The 17,834-nt window shown below is 48.8% G+C and overlaps 1 protein-coding gene across 10 annotated transcripts in view; it reads right to left on the reverse strand.

The window, feature by feature from the left end:
* The window catches only part of SYNGAP1 (synaptic Ras GTPase activating protein 1), a 401,820-nt gene that overhangs the window by 119,048 nt on the left and 264,938 nt on the right, over nucleotides 1-17,834 (reverse strand). For 9 of the 10 annotated variants that reach the window (XM_068250154.1, XM_068250155.1, XM_068250160.1 and 6 more), the window contains 3 exons: nucleotides 9,932-10,053; nucleotides 5,048-5,201; nucleotides 3,935-4,033 (listed from right to left, as the gene is read on the reverse strand). In XM_068250154.1, the coding sequence (XP_068106255.1) occupies nucleotides 3,935-4,033; nucleotides 5,048-5,201; nucleotides 9,932-10,053 (375 nt within the window). The remainder of the gene's footprint in view (nucleotides 1-3,934; nucleotides 4,034-5,047; nucleotides 5,202-9,931; nucleotides 10,054-17,834) is intronic. The other variant, XM_068250158.1, reaches the window with a different exon arrangement.

Raw genomic sequence — 17,834 nt, forward strand, 5'->3', positions numbered from 1 at the left:
ACAAGGAGAAAAAAAAATCAAGGTTGCCATCTTGTGGCCAAATAGTAAAACTACATCTACATTTTACATTACAATTTACACATAATAACATTAAAAATTAACTGTTTATTTCCCACACCAAAATATTACCCAAATAAAAATTTTTATGTAAAAAATTACAATAATAAAAAAAAGACAAATATTTACCTAAGAATCTGCATTTGAAGGGGGTATACTACGAAAAATATTTAAATTATAAGCTTGTAAATAGTGATGGACGCAAAACCTGAAAAAATGCACCTTTATTTCCAAATAAAATATTGGCGCCATACATTGTGATAGGGACAAAATTTTAAATGGTGTCGGAACCGAGACAAACGGGCAAATAAAATACATAGGTTTTAATTATGGTACCGTGGATTATTTTAAAGCTATAATGGCCGAAAACTGAGAAGTCATGATTTTTTTTCTATTTTTCTCTTATTAACCTCCTTGCCGGTCTAATTCCCGCCGGCAAGGAGGCAGCGCAGCACATTTTTTTTTTTTTTCAAATCATGTAGCGAGCCCAGGGTGTGTAGGGAAAAAAATTATGCAAATTGGCCCAGCGGGACCTGAGAAACCCTCCTGCGCAGGTTACCCCGAGCTGAGCTCGGGATAACCGGCAAGGCGGTTAATCCTGTTAAAATGCATTTATAAAAAAAATAATTCTTAGCAAAATGTACCACCCAAAGAAAGCCTAATTAGTGGCGGAAAAAACAAGATATAGATCAATAAATTGTTATATGTAGTGATAAAGTTATTAGCGAATGAATGGGAGGTGAAAATTGCTCTGATGCAAATCCCCACGGGCTGAAATGGTCAAAGGGGCCCTATGGCGAAAAATTATACAATTTAAAATATGTTCAAACATAGACAAATAAGAAGTATGTTTTTTTTCCAGAGTAAAATATTGCTAACAACATTAAAACATTCAAGTTTTTGAAGTATGTTATCGTTTTAGAAGCTTGCTTCTAAATAGTTATAGTTATAGCTTTTATCATATTATTTTGCTTGTATATACAGATTTTACGTTATCAACGATATTATCATTTCTATGTGGAAAATGGTGTTTCTGCAGAGGGAGTGATTAAAGGGGCACTACAGCAAAAAACTGTAAAATTTAAAATATGTGCAAAAGTATACAAATAAGAAGTAGGTTTCTTCCAGAGTAAAATGAGCCATAAATTACTTTTCTCCTATGTTGCTGTCACTTACAGTAGGTAGTAGAAATCTGACAGAAGCGACAGGCTTTGGACTAGTCCATCTCTTTATAGGGGATTCTCAGCAAGGCTTTTATTCTTTATAAAGATATTCCCTAAAAAGGATTAAAACAATGATGCTGGCCGGCTTCCCAGCTTCCTACACAGTTTTTTGGCAGTTGAACAGAACAACTGCCATTCACTAAGTACTGTTGAAAATAAATAAATCCCTGAGAATCCCCCATGAAGAGAAGGACAAGTCCGAAACCTGTCGGTAATGTCAGATTTCTACTACCTACTGTAAGTGACAGCAACATAGGAGAAAAGTAATTTATGGCTGATTTTACTCTGGAAAAAAAAGTACTTTGTCTATGTTTGCACATATTTTACATTTTACAATTTTTCGCCATAGTGCCCCTTTAAAGCGGTATAAAACCCTGACATAATATTCAATAAAATCATGTTTTACTTCTTTTTATATGCCATACGGTTAGCGTATTTGATTTTGTGCATGAGTATTATTATTCACTTCGAAATTATACGTTCCTAAAGTACACTTATTTTACTCTGAGAGCTGACTTTGCATTTTATTTATGACTGCTTTATTCATTCTCTAACTTAATCAGAAAGCATCAGAAAGCATTTATGCTTGTCTGACTTTGTTCAGGGTACCCAGCAGTGCGAGAGAAGGCTTTGTTTACATTTCTCACTTGATACAATTAAACACTAGATAACATTATGTAAAGTTTTGGAAGCAGCCAGCTCTGCTGGAAGGGAAGCTTCTAAAGTTTCTAAAGCCTGTGTTAACCCTTTAAATGCAGTTCTAGTAAAAATGCTGGTTGTATATAATATGCTGTAAATAAGAGAGCAAAGTAGAAATGCTGGGTTTCATTCCGCTTTAATAATACGTGAGATAAGCTGTATTTGCCTCCTGCGGGGGAGGAAGAAGCAGAGGCACAGAGACGGGGAGAGATACGTTTCCAGTCTTGGGTCACAGGAATAGACAGGTTTCTGGAGCAGCGCGTTCCGCACTCTCTGCCATCACGCTGTTACAGGTCGGGCTCTTCTGAGCAGAAGCTCGCCGTCTCCGCGTCCGGCTGTTCCCGAGGCCTCCGGGGCGCACGCGGCATATGTGTCAGCTGCACAACCAGCTGTGTGCTCGCCACGGACGCAGGTCTCCGCAGTCAGCGACAGCTGGTCCAGCTACAGAGGAGCACAACTAGAGCGTGACGTGTCCGTGTGCATCCGTGGAAGCCTCGCTGAGCACGCCACGTGCAACCGCCGCTCACAGGAGACTAGTGACAGCCACTCCAAGCTGATGCAAATTGTATGCAAATGCAGGCAGTTTCACAAACGGAGCTGCTTCATCGATAAATACAAATTTGCATAAGATTACATTTACATCAACTTGGACATATGAGCATTTCATTGACCATCCCCAGACCAGACTCACTATTACACATTTAGGTGGGTTACATTGTTACATAGTTACAGTATTTGGGTTGAAAAAAGACATCCATCCATCAAGTTCAACTAGAAAATAAACACCAGCCATCCAGCCCGGTGAGCAGTGAGGTAAGGCCTATTTCTGTAAAAGCTACAAGGCCCGTGCTTTGGGGGGCTGCAGCCTAAGGGGCAGGCTGGACATGGGAGAGGGGTTATTATATATGAAAGAGGAGGGTGAAAATTGAGAGCAACACATGAAAAAGGGGAACTGATGCCCAAGCTGTTCCTAAAAGAAAGGGGCTGCTGTACATGGATGATACACATGGTAAAGGGGGCTGCACATGGAATGGGAGGGGTCTGCAGTGCATGGATGATACACATGGTAAAGGGGCTGCACATGGAATGGGAGGGGGCTGCTGTACATGGATGATACACATGGAAGAGGAGGCTGCACATGGAATGGGAGGGGCTGCTGTACATGGATGATACACATGGAAGAGGGTCTGCACATGGAATGGGAGGGGCTGCTGTACATGGATGATACCCATGGAAGAGGGGGCTTCACATGGAATGGGAGGGGTCTGCAGTGCATGGATGACACACATGGAAGAGGGGGCTGCACATGGAATGGGAGGAGCTTCTGTACATGGATGATATACATGGTAGAAGGGGCTACACATGGAATGGGAGGGGCTGCTGTACATGGATGATGCACATGGAAGAGGGGGCTGCTGTACATGGATGACACACATGGCAGAGGGGGTTGCACATGGAATGGGAGGAGCTTCTGTACATGGATGATATACATGGTAGAAGGGGCTACACATGGAATGGGAGGGGCTGCTGTACATGGATGATACACATGGGAGAGGGGGCTGCACATGGAATGGAAGGGGGCTGCTGTACATGGATGATACACATGGAAGAGGGGGCTGCACATGGAATGGGAGGAGCTGCTGTACATGGATGATATACATGGTAGAGGGGGCTGCACATGGAATGGGAGGGGCTGCTGTACATGGATGATACACATGGAAGAGGGGGCTGCACACAGAATGGGAGGGGCTGCTGTACATGGATGATACACATGGAAGATGGGGCTGCACACAGAATGGGAGGGGCTGCTGTACATGGATGATACACATGGAAGATGGGGCTGCACACAGAATGGGAGGGGCTGCTGTACATGGAAGTGGAACCACAACATACTTGGCCGAGGGGCACACAAAGTATAAATCTGGCATTGGATATGACTGGCAGCAGCTTGGTACCTTGTTGGGCTTGACGGCTCTCTGCAGGTTCTCTATCCATTTGTCCCTCTCGGCGGCTGAGCGGCAGGCAAAGCATTTGGTACCCGATGCTGTCGTCACCTGGAAAGAGTAGGAGGAAGGGGGAGGAGTCAGAGATTATTCAGTATATACAGGAGTTTGTAGATGTAAAGGGCTCAGGCGGGCGGGTCTACAATGACCTACAATAATTATTTTCATTCTATTGCTTTTGGGACTTAAAGGGAAACCCCAATCTCCTACTATATTTCCCGACACATTTGCAATCCTTTATCCCGATCACCCACGCGCCCCCCCCCCCCCCCCTCATATTTCTTACTGTATTTTTTGGACTATAAGACTCACTTTTTCTCCCCTAAATGTGGGGGGGGGGGGGAAGTCACTGTGTCCTATATTCTAAATGCAGGGAGTTCCTGACTTGTGAACGCCCTACCAAAATGAACCTGCAACCCGCCACAATGTCGGGGACTCCCTGTACTGTGCCCGTGCATGGGAGGACACAGGGGGACACAAAGGGCATAGAGGGGGCATGAGGTACAAAGAGGACATAATCCACCAAATGCCCCTCACCATGGATGCACCAGGTTTGGTATATATTTTTGTCCCCTGTTTTTTACTCTCTAAATCTAGGTGTGTCTTATGGTCAGGAGTATCTTATAGTCCGAAAAATACAGTAATTATTTTCGGTGTAGGTTATCGGGATTTGTGGTGGCAGCAGTGAGCCAGAGAGTCTGTACCTCCTCCTCGGACTAAAGCATGGAGGTGACCAGGCATCAGGGGGAGGGGGCGAGGACAGCACCAGCTCATGCACTGTAGCTCCGCCTCTTATACGCATACCAGCGTCATTGAATGACGCTGTGTGCTGCTGGAGAGGATTAAAACCTCAGACTTTGTTCGATACTTTGATCCACATAGGGTAATGCCTACTGATCAGCCCAAATGCGCCCATGTAATATTTATTTATTACGTGGCACAGTGGCGGGGATGGAGTCGGTGACCATCAGAGTGTCAGATATAAAAACATGCCTTCCCTGAAATCTCTGCGCCTGATGTAAGTGTTTCACCTTGCTTCACGAGAGAACCGGCTCCGACTGTTACCTCAAAACAAAACTCCTGTCCCAGGATGCTGCTGTGCACAGGTTTCACCACCGAGTCCTCGTCCAGATTCAGATCCAACGCCTCGGCAGCGCTGCTCGGACTCAGCAAAGACTCATGGGAGTGCGATTCCTTGAACGCCTGCATGAGGCGGGCCCTGAGGAAGAGACAGCAGAAACGTTGTTACTCAGCTTCCTGTTTGGGAGAGATCTGGGGAAATAAACAAATCCTGTACTCTCCGCTAACACAGAACTCATACAACATATCTTGAATTGTAGTCAAAATTGTCTCACAGCGGGTGAGCTAGGGCTGCTTCACTCTGGTGGGAGATTCCACAGCGTTTGTGCTACGATTGCCGGTGATCGGCAAATTACTAGTGCAGTGGATCCCTGTGGGAGCGTTCCTACGGCAGTGTTTGCAATCGCAAAAGTGCCGCTCTTTGGGAGCGATCGCGAAAAATCACAGCAAAAACGCTGCGATTTTCAGTGTGAAACAGTGCTTACTGAAATTGGAGAACAGCCATGAGCATACCACCCAACTTTTTGAGATGTGAAAGAGGGACATTTAAGCCACGCCCCTGCCACACCCCTGATCACGCCCCCGTCACACCCCTAGCCATGCATAAGAAAAATATGTTTTATAAAACAAACCACACTGGTCCTTTCTATCCTGATTCATTTTCCTTCATATTAACATTTTAAAATTAGTAATATAGCAATTTAAAGGAAGGGAATAAAGTTTACAGTCAAACATTTTTTAGTAGAGAAATATATATAATTACATAGAAAGAGGGACAAACTCCTGAAAGAGGGACAAATGAGGAGGAAAGAGGGACAGGGCTCCCAATGAGGGACAGTTGGGAGCTATGCATGAGCTGACATCCAGCAGAATCAGGCTGGATTTTTTTCAAAAGTTAAATATGTAGGACAAAATTTTGTAAAAGTAATACATTTTAATGGCTCTTTCATAAAGTGGGCCTGAACCAAATAAAATTATTAAAAATAAACACATGATGTACCTGCAAATGAATATTACATAATTAACTCGCCGTCACTTCCTCTCAGAAGCTCACCATTTTCTTCATACAATGATTGCTTCCAGTTCTGACTAGATCTAGTCAGGCTAGTCTCTCAGGAAGCTGAAAGCCCAAAGCCAGTGTTATACCTGGCCAGAGTGTTGCGGTGAGATGCTCTGCCCCCCTCGCATCACAATGCCATAAAATCGATTCATATGACCCTGTGTCAGAGTGGCAGGGTCATATGTATAGTGCCGCCCCCGGCACAACCTTCACCACTCGTCGCCGCCCCTCACCCAGTGACGTACTCCCTGCTGGACAGGAGGAACGTCACTGGGATTCACGGGTTCCCCATCATATTTGCGTTGTTCTGCGCATGCACGCCACACTGCTGCCGCCAACAAATTTCAAATTTGTGCTTCGCACATTGACTTCAATGCATTCCGCCGCGACTGCGTTGCTGCGGAAGTCGTATGGTAACGCGCTGTTGACTTTGGGGCAGGTCAGCAGCGGAAGCTTCTGGCGCAACATGACGCAGTTAGTGTACTGGGCCCCATACACTTTCTTTGCTGTTGTGTTAAAGCTCTTTCACACTAGAGCCAGTTTCCGTCCAGTCCATAGACTTTCATTTTACCTTTTACACCCGACGCTGCGTTTCGGTACATTGTGGTTCAACGCACCTGGGAGGTTTTAATCGTCTGGAGCCAGCGTTTTCCCATCAGGTGAATTAATAGCTACCGCCGCTGATAGCGTTGCACTGCAGCATTCCGTCAACACGCCGCAGGCTATTCAAGGCGTGCAGGAGAACAGCTCCTGCATGCGTTGTTATATGTGAAAGAGCCCTTACCCTGCATGCAGAAAGGATAACCCAAGGCAAGGAAAGTGCCCAAGTGTAAAAGGGGCCTTAGGGCTCTTTTCCACTATATCAGTTGTTGTCAGTTATAACTGAAAGGACCACTGATGAGCCATAGAGAAACATGGACGTTACTTTGCTCAAGTGATATTACTGGTTAATGGAGTGCTGACCTAGAAGCTGTTAGGGCTCGTTTCCATTGTAACGCAGATGGCCGTGCGTCAGCGTGGCTCTGCGTTGCATCACGTGAGTTCTCGAGGTGGCGCTGGTGATCCTATTTATTTTAATGATTGGGATTGCGCCAAAAGGTGTGCAACTATGCTGTGTGATTCAGTGGAAACAGCAGACAGTGCAGTCTATGCTTATGTTTACATAACCGTGGCTAAAAGCACGCTGTACGGAAACGAGTCCTTAGGGATCATCGCTATTTTTAAAATGGAGGATAGAGCATTCCATCAATCACAGTGGACAAACAGGACGCAGGAGAGGAGAAAGAGATTGATAAGCAGACTGCACGGGAGGTAAGTATGACGTTTGTATGGTTATTTTTACTTTTCAGTTCAGGTTTGCATTAAAGGACAACTGAAGTGAGTGATATATAGAGGCTGCCATATTTATTTCCTTTTAAACAATACAAATTGCATAGCTGTCCTCAGGGCCGGTTCGCCCATGAGGCGGGGTGAAACTAGTTCCTCAGGGGGCAAGTCCAGGGGGCGGCACCCACCTGGCTGTGGGTGTAGGGGGCCGCCCAGCTGGAGGGGGTAGTGGGCAGGAAGGGGGTATTGGGCACAGCGGCGGGGAGGGGGGTCAGACCCCCCCTCCCTCACCTGTGTCCCCCGATCTGCGCTCCCCCTCTAGCTTTTGAAATGCAGCAGCAGTGTATTTATAAGAGGTAGCGGCCTGGGATGACTCACCTCTTCCGCGTTCCAGCGTGCGTTCCACTGTCGTCACTTCCTGTAATGCCGCCCACTGTATTGTAAGTGGACGGCATTGCAGGAAGTGACGAGAGTGGAAAGTGGAAAAGGGGAGTCATCCCCGCCTGCTGCCTGGTATTAATATGCTACTGCTGCATTTTAAAAGCTAGAGGGGGAGCGCAAATCGGGGACACAGGTCAGGGAGGGAGAGGTCCGACCCCTCTCCCCACCGCTGTGCCCAATACCCACCTCCTGCCCGCTACCCCCTCCAGCTTGGCACCCCCCCCCCCCCCCCACGGCTCTTGGGGACGGCGGTTTGTCACAAGTTTGCCTCAGGCGGCGAAAAGTCTAATACTTTTAGCCATAGCCCCTGAACAAGCATGCAGCAGGTCAGGTGTTTCTGACATTATTGTCAGGTCTAACAACATTAGCTGCATGCTTGTTTCTGGTGTGATTCAGACACTACTGCAGCCAAACAGATCAGCATGGCTGCCAGGCAACTGGTATTGTTTAAGAGGAAATAAATAGGACAGCCTCCATATCCCTCTCACTACAGTTGTCCTTTAAAAAGAGACTCTGTAACATCAGAAACATCCCCTGGGGGGTACTCACCTCGGGTGGGGGAAGTCTCCAGATCCTAATGAGGCTTCCCACGCCGTCCTCTGTCCCACGGAGGTCTCGCTGCAGCCCTCCGAACAGCCGGCGACAGACCCGACTGTCAGTTCAATATTTACCTTTGCTGGCTCCAGCGGGGGCGCTGTGGCTGCTTTCGGCTCGGAAATAGACGGAAATACCCGATCTCCGTCGGGTCCGCTCTACTGTGCAGGCGCCGGAGACTTGCGCCTGCGCAGTATAGCAGACCCGACGGCGATCGGGTATTTCCGCCTACTTCGGAGCCGACAGCCGTCAGAGCGCCTGCGCAGGAGCCAGGAAGGTAAATATTTACGTCGCCGCTGTACGGAGGGCTGCAGCGAGACCCCTGAGGGACGGAGGACGGCGTGGGAAGCCTCATTAGGATCCGGAGGCTTCCCCCACCCGAGGTGAGTACCCCCCAGGGGACGTTTTGACGTTACAGCTCCTCTTTAAGGCATATTTCCAGATGTTAGCTGAAGTAAAACACTGTCTGCAAAATAGTAAACACGTAGATGACAGTTGCACTGGTAACTAGGAGTTAAGGGTCAGTTAGACAATAAAAGGTTTTACTTTTACAAAACTTTTTTTTAATGCCTACAGGATATAATTTTATTGGCTAACACGGTAGAGAAATTATTTTGCTACTTAAAAAGTGACAAAAGTTTGGAGCCCTCTCCTCATATCAGATCTAGTGAAAGGCTGTTAGCGCTGGAATGACTGCAGTCGTTTGCAGCATCTGCAGAGAAAAGGCATTAGTCAGAATGATGACTAAACCCAGAGACTGGAGAACATTCAGAAGTGTCACACTCAGTAACTTCTCAAGGTCAAAAAATACAAAAATAACAGGTAAAAGTTACAAATGTCAATCCTATTGAAACCTAAATCCAATTACACTTTTTAGAATTCTCTTTAAAAGAAGTTTGCATTGAGGTTTACATTATTATTGTTTTTGATTCGTTTTCATACAAGATTACGTTGAAAAGTCTCATCCGAGGACTTTGCTTTGGCAGCTTTCAGGACGGTATTTTGATTCTCAAGAACAGACATATATGGATTGGCTGGACAGTCCTTGTGTCGTGTTTGGTAAACTATCCCACCAGATCTGCTCTTTCAATGGCTTGAAGAAACATCAGGGTGAGAACCGGACAGAAACCAAAGATGCCGACCTATGGAGAAACAGTACACAGGAACACCGGGAGTATGCATGGCAATAGGGGTATATGAATATTTCTGTATCCACAAGGCCGAGTGGGGATGGTACCTCCTCCCATGCTCCTAAGAGCGGTTGCTTCCCTCAGCAACCCAGTCTTGTGAGTATAACTTACTACCAAAATATTGGACAAGATATTGTTGAGTGAACGAGGTTGAAAAGCTGGAAAGGAAGAAGGCTCCAGGACCGTTGTGTCCTGACCACTGGCAGCTCAGTAGGTGAGTATGCTGGAAAGTTGCACAAAGATGGATGGTCTTCTCACCTGTCATGGTCAGCACTGCGGAAACGCGGGAGGATCTGCCGGAAGCTGCTGGTCCTGTCTAGCTTGGGCTGACTCTTTGTCCTCTTTATGGAGCTCTTCAAACGACGACTCAAGAAACCCTGCTGAGGAAAGAAGGAGAAGATGAGTGAGCGTGGAACAGGAGAATCGGTGGAGAGTCACAGAAGGAGAAGATGAGTGAGCGTGGAACAGAAGGAGCAGTGGAGAGTCACAGAAAGAGAAGATGAGGGAGCGTGGAACAGAAGGAGTGGTGGAGAGTCACAGAAGGAGAGGATGAGTAAGCGTGGAACAGAAGGAGCGATGGAGAGGCACAGAAGGAGAAGATGAATAAGCATGGAACAGAAGGAGTGTTGGAGAGTAACAGAAGGAGAGGATGAGTGAGCGTGGAACAGAAGGAGCGGTGGAGAGTCACAGAAGGAGAGGATGAGTAAGCGTGGAACAGAAGGAGCGATGGAGAGGCACAGAAGGAGAAGATGTATGAGCATGGAACAGAAGGAGTGTTGGAGAGTAACAGAAGGAGAGGATGAGTGAGCGTGGAACAGAAGGAGCGGTGGAGAGGCACAGAAGGAGAGGATGAGTGAGCGTGGAACAGAAGGAGTGGTGGAGAGTAACAGAAGGAGAAGAAGAGTGAGCATGGAACAGAAGGAGCGGTGGAGAGTCACAGAAGGAGAAGATGAGTGAGCGTGGAACAGAAAGAGCGGTGGAGAGGCACAGAAGGAGAAGATGAGTGAGCGTGGAACAGAAAGAGCGGTGGAGAGGCACACAAGGAGAGGATGAGTGAGCGTGGAACAGAAAGAGCGGTGGAGAGGCACACAAGGAGAGGATGAGTGAGCGTGGAACAGAAGGAGTGGTGGAGAGTAACAGAAGGAGAAGATGAGTGAGCATGGAACAGAAGGAGCGGTGGAGAGGCACAGAAGGAGAAGAGAAGTAAGCGTGGAACAGAAGGAGCGGTGGAGAGGAACAGAAGGAGAGGATAAGTGAATGTGGAACAGAAGGAGTGGTGGAGAGTCACAGAAGGAGAGGATAAGTGAGTGTGGAACAGAAGGAGCGGTAGAGAGTCACAGAAGGAGAAGATGAGTGAGTGTGGAACAGAATGAGCGGTGGTGAGTCACAGAAGGAGAAGAGGAGTGAGCGTGGAACAGAAGGAGTGGTGGAGAGTCGCGGAAGGAGAGGATGAGTGAGCGTGGAACAGAAGGAGCAGTGGAGAGTCACAGAAGGAGAAGAGGAGTGAGCGTGGAACAGAAGGAGTGGTGGAGAGTCACAGAAGGAAAGTAGTGTAGTGGGGGTGTCTCAGCACCTTGCAGGGAAAAATATATAGGAGACAAATACGGGAGGCCAATAGCGTAGTATATTAGTATGCAATTGAAAAAAGGAATTTCAATAAATTACTACTCACAAAAGGAGGTTGCAAAGGCAACCAACCGTAGGAAGCAGGTGGAGACCATAAACCCGACTCCACTCGGGGTAGTCCCAGCCGGGACCTGGATGTGGTCGCTCTCCTTGAAAAAGTAGGGACAGGTGTCCACTGTGGGGCACCCACAGGTGGTCTGTCACCACCCCTCAAACACAGATTGTTTGGGGGTATAGCTATGCACAATTAGAGGCAAAGAGGGGCCCTGGTTAAAAAAAAAAAAGCATCTAAAACAGCTTAAAATCGAGGAAATAATATGAGGTGGCTTACCTCAATAACGAAATCCTTGTATATGACAAAAGATTTTTATTTAGTGGTGGAGAGGCACAGAAGGAAAGGATGAGTGAGCGTGGAACAGAAGGAGCGGTGGAGAGGCACAGAAGGAGAGAGTGAGTGAGCGTGGAACAGAAGGAGCGGTGGAGAGGCACAGAAGGAGAGGATGAGTGAGCGTGGAACAGAAGGAGCGGTGGAGAGTCATAGAAGGAGAGGATGAGTGAGCGTGGAACAGAAGGAGCCGTGGAGAGTCACAGAAGGAGACGATGAGTTAGCGTGGAACGGGAGGAGCGGTGGAGAGTCACAAAAGGAGAAGATGAGCGAGCGTGGAACAGAAGGAGCGGTGCAGAGTCATAGAAGGAGAAGATGAGTGAGCGTGGAACCGAAGGAGCAGTGGAGAGGCACAGAAGGAGAGGATGAGTGAGCGTGGAACAGAAGGAGCGGTGGAGAGGCACAGAAGGAGAGGATGAGTGGGCATGGAACAGAAGGAGCGGTGGAGAGGCACAGAAGGAGAGGATGAGTGAGCGTGGAACAGAAGGAGTGGTGGAGAGTCACAAAAGGAGAAGATGAGTGAGCGTGGAACAGAAGGAGCGGTGCAGAGTCATAGAAGGAGAAGATGAGTGAGCGTGGAACAGAAGGAGCAGTGGAGAGGCACAGAAGGAGAGGATGAGTGAGCGTGGAACAGAAGGAGTGGTGGAGAGTCACAGAAGGAGAAGATGAGTGAGCGTGGAACAGAAGGAGCGGTGCAGAGTCATAGAAGGAGAGGATGAGTGAGCGTGGAACAGAAGGAGCGGTGGAGAGTCACAGAAGGAGAGGATGAGTAAGCGTGGAACAGAAGGAGCGATGGAGAGGCACAGAAGGAGAAGATGAATGAGCATGGAACAGAAGGAGTGGTGGAGAGTAACAGAAGGAGAAGAAGAGTGAGCGTGGAACAGGTGGAGCGGTGGAGAGTAACAGATGGAGAGGATGAGTGAGCGTGGAACAGAAAGAGCGGTGGAGAGGCACACAAGGAGAGGATGAGTGAGCGTGGAACAGAAGGAGTGGTGGAGAGTAACAGAAGGAGAAGATAAGTGAGCATGGAACAGAAGGAGCGGTGGAGAGGCACAGAAGGAGAAGAGAAGTAAGCATGGAACAGAAGGAGCGGTGGAGAGGAACAGAAGGAGAAGATGAATGAGCATGGAACAGAAGGAGTGGTGGAGAGTAACAGAAGGAGAGGATGAGTGAGCGTGGAACAGAAGGAGCGGTGGAGAGGCACAGAAGGAGAGGATGAGTGAGTGTGGAACAGAAGGAGCGGTGGAGAGGCACAGAAGGAGAGAGTGAGTGAGCGTGGAACAGAAGGAGCGGTGGAGAGGCACAGAAGGAGAGGATGAGTGAGCGTGGAACAGAAGGAGCGGTGGAGAGTCATAGAAGGAGAGGATGAGTGAGCGTGGAACAGAAGGAGCCGTGGAGAGTCACAGAAGGAGACGATGAGTTAGCGTGGAACAGGAGGAGCGGTGGAGAGTCACAAAAGGAGAAGATGAGCGAGCGTGGAACAGAAGGAGCGGTGGAGAGGCACAGAAGGAGAAGAGAAGTAAGCATGGAACAGAAGGAGCGGTGGAGAGGAACAGAAGGAGAAGATGAATGAGCATGGAACAGAAGGAGTGGTGGAGAGTAACAGAAGGAGAGGATGAGTGAGCGTGGAACAGAAGGAGCGGTGGAGAGGCACAGAAGGAGAGGATGAGTGAGCGTGGAACAGAAGGAGCGGTGGAGAGGCACAGAAGGAGAGAGTGAGTGAGCGTGGAACAGAAGGAGCGGTGGAGAGGCACAGAAGGAGAGAGTGAGTGAGCGTGGAACAGAAGGAGCGGTGGAGAGTCATAGAAGGAGAGGATGAGTGAGCGTGGAACAGAAGGAGCCGTGGAGAGTCACAGAAGGAGACGATGAGTTAGCGTGGAACAGGAGGAGCGGTGGATAGTCACAGAAGGAGAAGAGGAGTGAGCGTGGAACAGAAGGAGTGGTGAAGAGTCACAGAAGGAGAGGATAAGTGAGTGTGGAACAGAAGGAGCGGTGGAGAGGCACAGAAGGAGAGGATAAGTGAGCGTGGAACAGAAGGAGCGGTGGAGAGGCAAAGAAGGAGAGGATGAGTGAGCGTGGAACAGAAGGAGTGGTGGAGAGTCGCGGAAGGAGAGGATGAGTGAGCGTGGAACAGAAGGAGCGGTGGATAGTCACAGAAGGAGAAGAGGAGTGAGCGTGGAACAGAAGGAGTGGTGAAGAGTCACAGAAGGAGAGGATAAGTGAGTGTGGAACAGAAGGAGCGGTAGAGAGTCACAGAAGGAGAAGATGAGTGAGTGTGGAACAGAATGAGCGGTGGTGAGTCACAGAAGGAGAAGAGGAGTGAGCGTGGAACAGAAGGAGTGGTGAAGAGTCACGGAAGGAGAGGATGAGTGAGCGTGGAACAGAAGGAGCAGTGGAGAGTCACAGAAGGAGAAGAGGAGTGAGCGTGGAACAGAAGGAGTGGTGGAGAGTCACAGAAGGAAAGTAGTGTAGTGGGGGTGTCTCAGCACCTTGCAGGGAAAAATATATAGGAGACAAATTACGGGAGGCCAATAGCGTAGTATATTAGTATGCAATTGAAAAAAGGAATTTCAATAAATTACTACTCACAAAAGGAGGTTGCAAGGGCAACCAACCGTAGGAAGCAGGTGGAGACCATAAACCCGACTCCACTCGGGGTAGTCCCAGCCGGGACCTGGATGTGGTCGCTCTCCTTGAAAAAGAAGGGACAGGTGTCCACTGTGGGGCACCCACAGGTGGTCTGTCACCACCCCTCAAACACAGATTGTTTGGGGGTATAGCTATGCACAATTAGAGGCAAAGAGGGGCCCTGGTTAAAAAAAAAGCATCTAAAACAGCTTAAAATCGAGGAAATAATATGAGGTGGCTTACCTCAATAACGAAATCCTTGTATATGACAAAAGATTTTTATTTAGTGGTGGAGAGTCACAGAAGGAAAGGATGAGTGAGCGTGGAACAGAAGGAGCGGTGGAGAGGCACAGAAGGAGAGAGTGAGTGAGCGTGGAACAGAAGGAGCGGTGGAGAGGCACAGAAGGAGATGATGAGTGAGCGTGGAACAGAAGGAGTGGTGGAGAGTCATAGAAGGAGAGGATGAGTGAGCGTGGAACAGAAGGAGCGGTGGAGAGTCACAGAAGGAGACGATGAGTTAGCGTGGAACAGGAGGAGCGGTGGAGAGTCACAAAAGGAGAAGATGAGCGAGCGTGGAACAGAAGGAGCGGTGCAGAGTCATAGAAGGAGAAGATGAGTGAGCGTGGAACAGAAGGAGCAGTGGAGAGGCACAGAAGGAGAGGATGAGTGAGCGTGGAACAGAAGGAGCAGTGGAGAGGCACAGAAGGAGAGGATGAGTGAGCATGGAACAGAAGGAGCGGTGGAGAGGCACAGAAGGAGAGGATGAGTGAGCGTGGAACAGAAGGAGTGGTGGAGAGTCACAAAAGGAGAAGATGAGTGAGCGTGGAACAGAAGGAGCGGTGCAGAGTCATAGAAGGAGAAGATGAGTGAGCGTGGAACAGAAAGAGCAGTGGAGAGGCACAGAAGGAGAGGATGAGTGAGCGTGGAACAGAAGGAGCGGTGGAGAGGCACAGAAGGCGAGGATGTGTGAGCATGGAACAGAAGGAGCGGTGAAGAGGCACAGAAGGAGAGGATGAGTGAGCGTGGAACAGAAGGAGCAGTGGAGAGGCACAGAAGGAGAGGATGAGTGAGCGTGGAACAGAAGGAGTGGTGGAGAGGCACAGAAGGAGAAGATGAGTGAGTGTGGAACAGAAGGAGCGGTGGAGAGTCACAGAAGGAGAAGATGAATGAGCGTGGAACAGGTGGAGAGGTGGAGAGTCATAGAAGAAGATGAGTGAGCGTGGAACAGAAGGAGCGGTGAAGAGTCACAGAAGGAGAAGATGAGTGAGCGTGGAACAGAAGGAGCAGTGGAGAGGCACAGAAGGAGAGGATGAGTGAGCGTGGAACAGAAGGAGCGGTGGAAAGTCACAGAAGGAGAGGATGAGTGAGCGTGGAACAGAAGGAGTGGTGGAGAGTCACAGAAGGAGAGGATGACTGAGCGTGGAACAGAAGGAGCGGTGGAGAGGCACCGAAGGAGAGGATGAGTGAGCATGGAACAGGAGTGGTGGAGAGTCACAGAAGGAGAAGATGAGTGAGCGTGGAACAGGAGAAGTGTTGGAGAGGCACAGAAGGAGAAGATGAGTGAGTTACCTATACAGGGGGCACCTATACCTGGCTACTTATACTGGGGGCACCTATACTTGGCTTCCTATACAGAGGGCACCTATACTTGAGTACCTATACTGGAGGCACCTGTACCTAGCTACCTACCTACATCGAGGGTGATTTATTTATTTTTTTTGGTCACACTGCGGCTATAATGCATGGTAGAAATTGTCAGGTGCTGTGCGATCACTCCAAATCGGGGGGCGCAACCTCACTAATTTGCCTCAGGCAGCAGAAAGTCTAGAACCAGCCTTGCTGCCGGTGTTTATAGGCGAGGAGCTGCTGGCGGTTGCAGATGCATGTTATCCTCCAGAGGATCCCTGACTATAAGTGGTTACATGTGGGAGAGAGGCATCTCGTCCGCGCATCTCATTAATACCGCATAAATATTCATTTAACACTTGTCGGTTTAAACACGGCTGTTTATTTTTTTGAAAGTGCGCTAAATATAGAAACTGGGCAAGCCAGCAAAACTGCCCATACAAGTGGACCGTCACCAGGCTGGAGAAGTGACAGATGTGGGGGCGGGGTCATCTACGAACCCCTCCATTGCCTGGGATTGTGCCACTCTGAGATGGATCAAGGTAAATAGGGTCCTAGACAACAATAGCAACTTGGCCCATCCCTGACGACCACCTTGCTTTATATATATTGTAGTGGCTGGATAGTGTACTGGTTAATGGCTCCGCCTCTGACACAGGAGACCTGGGTTTAAATCTCGGCTCTTCCTGTTCAGTAAGCCAGCACCTATTCAGTAGGAGACCTTGGGCAAGACTTCCTAACACTGCTACTGCCTACAGAGCGCGCCCTAGTGGCTGCAGCTCTGGCGCTTTGAGTCTGCCAGGAGAAAAGTATTAGAGGCAGAGTATCAGCAGAGAAGTCAGGCAACTGGTATTATTTTGAAAGGAGAAATAATATCCTTCTCAGTTTAGGTTCCCTTTAAAGGATGGGTCAAAGGCCTAGTACGGGGTAGGGGGACAGTGGACGTAGTCGGTGTCAGGATGGCATTAGGATGACAGGTAAGTGCAATTACTGTATATACTTTTTCTCCTCGGAACTCCTGTAAAGGACAGGTGTGAGCTAATAAAAAAATAAGATCTACTTCCCTGGGGCTTCCTCCAGCCCCTAGCAGCCTATCTGTCCCTTGTTGCAGCTCTGGTATCCTGGGATCCCCTCCATTGCAGGTGCCGACCTCGCCAGGTCGGCATCTTCAGTGCCTGCGCAGAACGCTCCAGGCTGTGGGAGCGGGGCGGCCGCATGCTCGTGCAGGCGCAGAGGATTCCGACCTGGCGAGGTCGGCTTCTGCCACGGAGGGGATCCGGAGACATCGGTGCTGTGGCGAGGGACAGATAGGCTGCCAGGGGTTGGAGGAAGCCTCAGGTAAGTAGATCCTGTTTGTTTTTTTAACCTCACACCTGTCCTTTAAGGTGCATACATGAATCCAATTTTGATTGGCCAATAGCTGGCCAGTTTTAACACTTCCATGTAGTTTGAGGGCCAAGAGACTTTAAAGCTCCCGGGTTAATTCAAAATTCAAAGCCTACCCCCTTAGGCCTGGTACTGGAGTACTACAAACACAACGGTAACCCCAGAATGCTTCTGTACACAAGGAGAGGTGACACCCAGAGCAGGGCCGTTTCTTGGGCAGTGCGGGCGTGGCGACCGTCCTGGGCGGAGACCGGCAAGTAGAAGTAGGGGGGCGCAGGCAGAAGGACATAACCTATATGGGAGCTGGTGACATGCGGTGCAGTCAAATAGAAGAAGGAAAAACACCAGTGCGATCACCTTCCTTGACTCCTCCTGGGCGTCAAGTCATCATCATGTCACCATCGCTTGATGACACCTGATGTCCTGTAGCAGTACTGCAGGCTGTCGGTGCTCTGCGCCCATGGAGGAGTCAGCTAGCCAGGGCTCTATTCACCTGTGTGTTCTCCTGGT

Source organism: Hyperolius riggenbachi, chromosome 8 (genome assembly GCF_040937935.1).
Source record: "Hyperolius riggenbachi isolate aHypRig1 chromosome 8, aHypRig1.pri, whole genome shotgun sequence".
Classification (NCBI taxonomy): Eukaryota; Metazoa; Chordata; class Amphibia; order Anura; family Hyperoliidae; genus Hyperolius; species Hyperolius riggenbachi.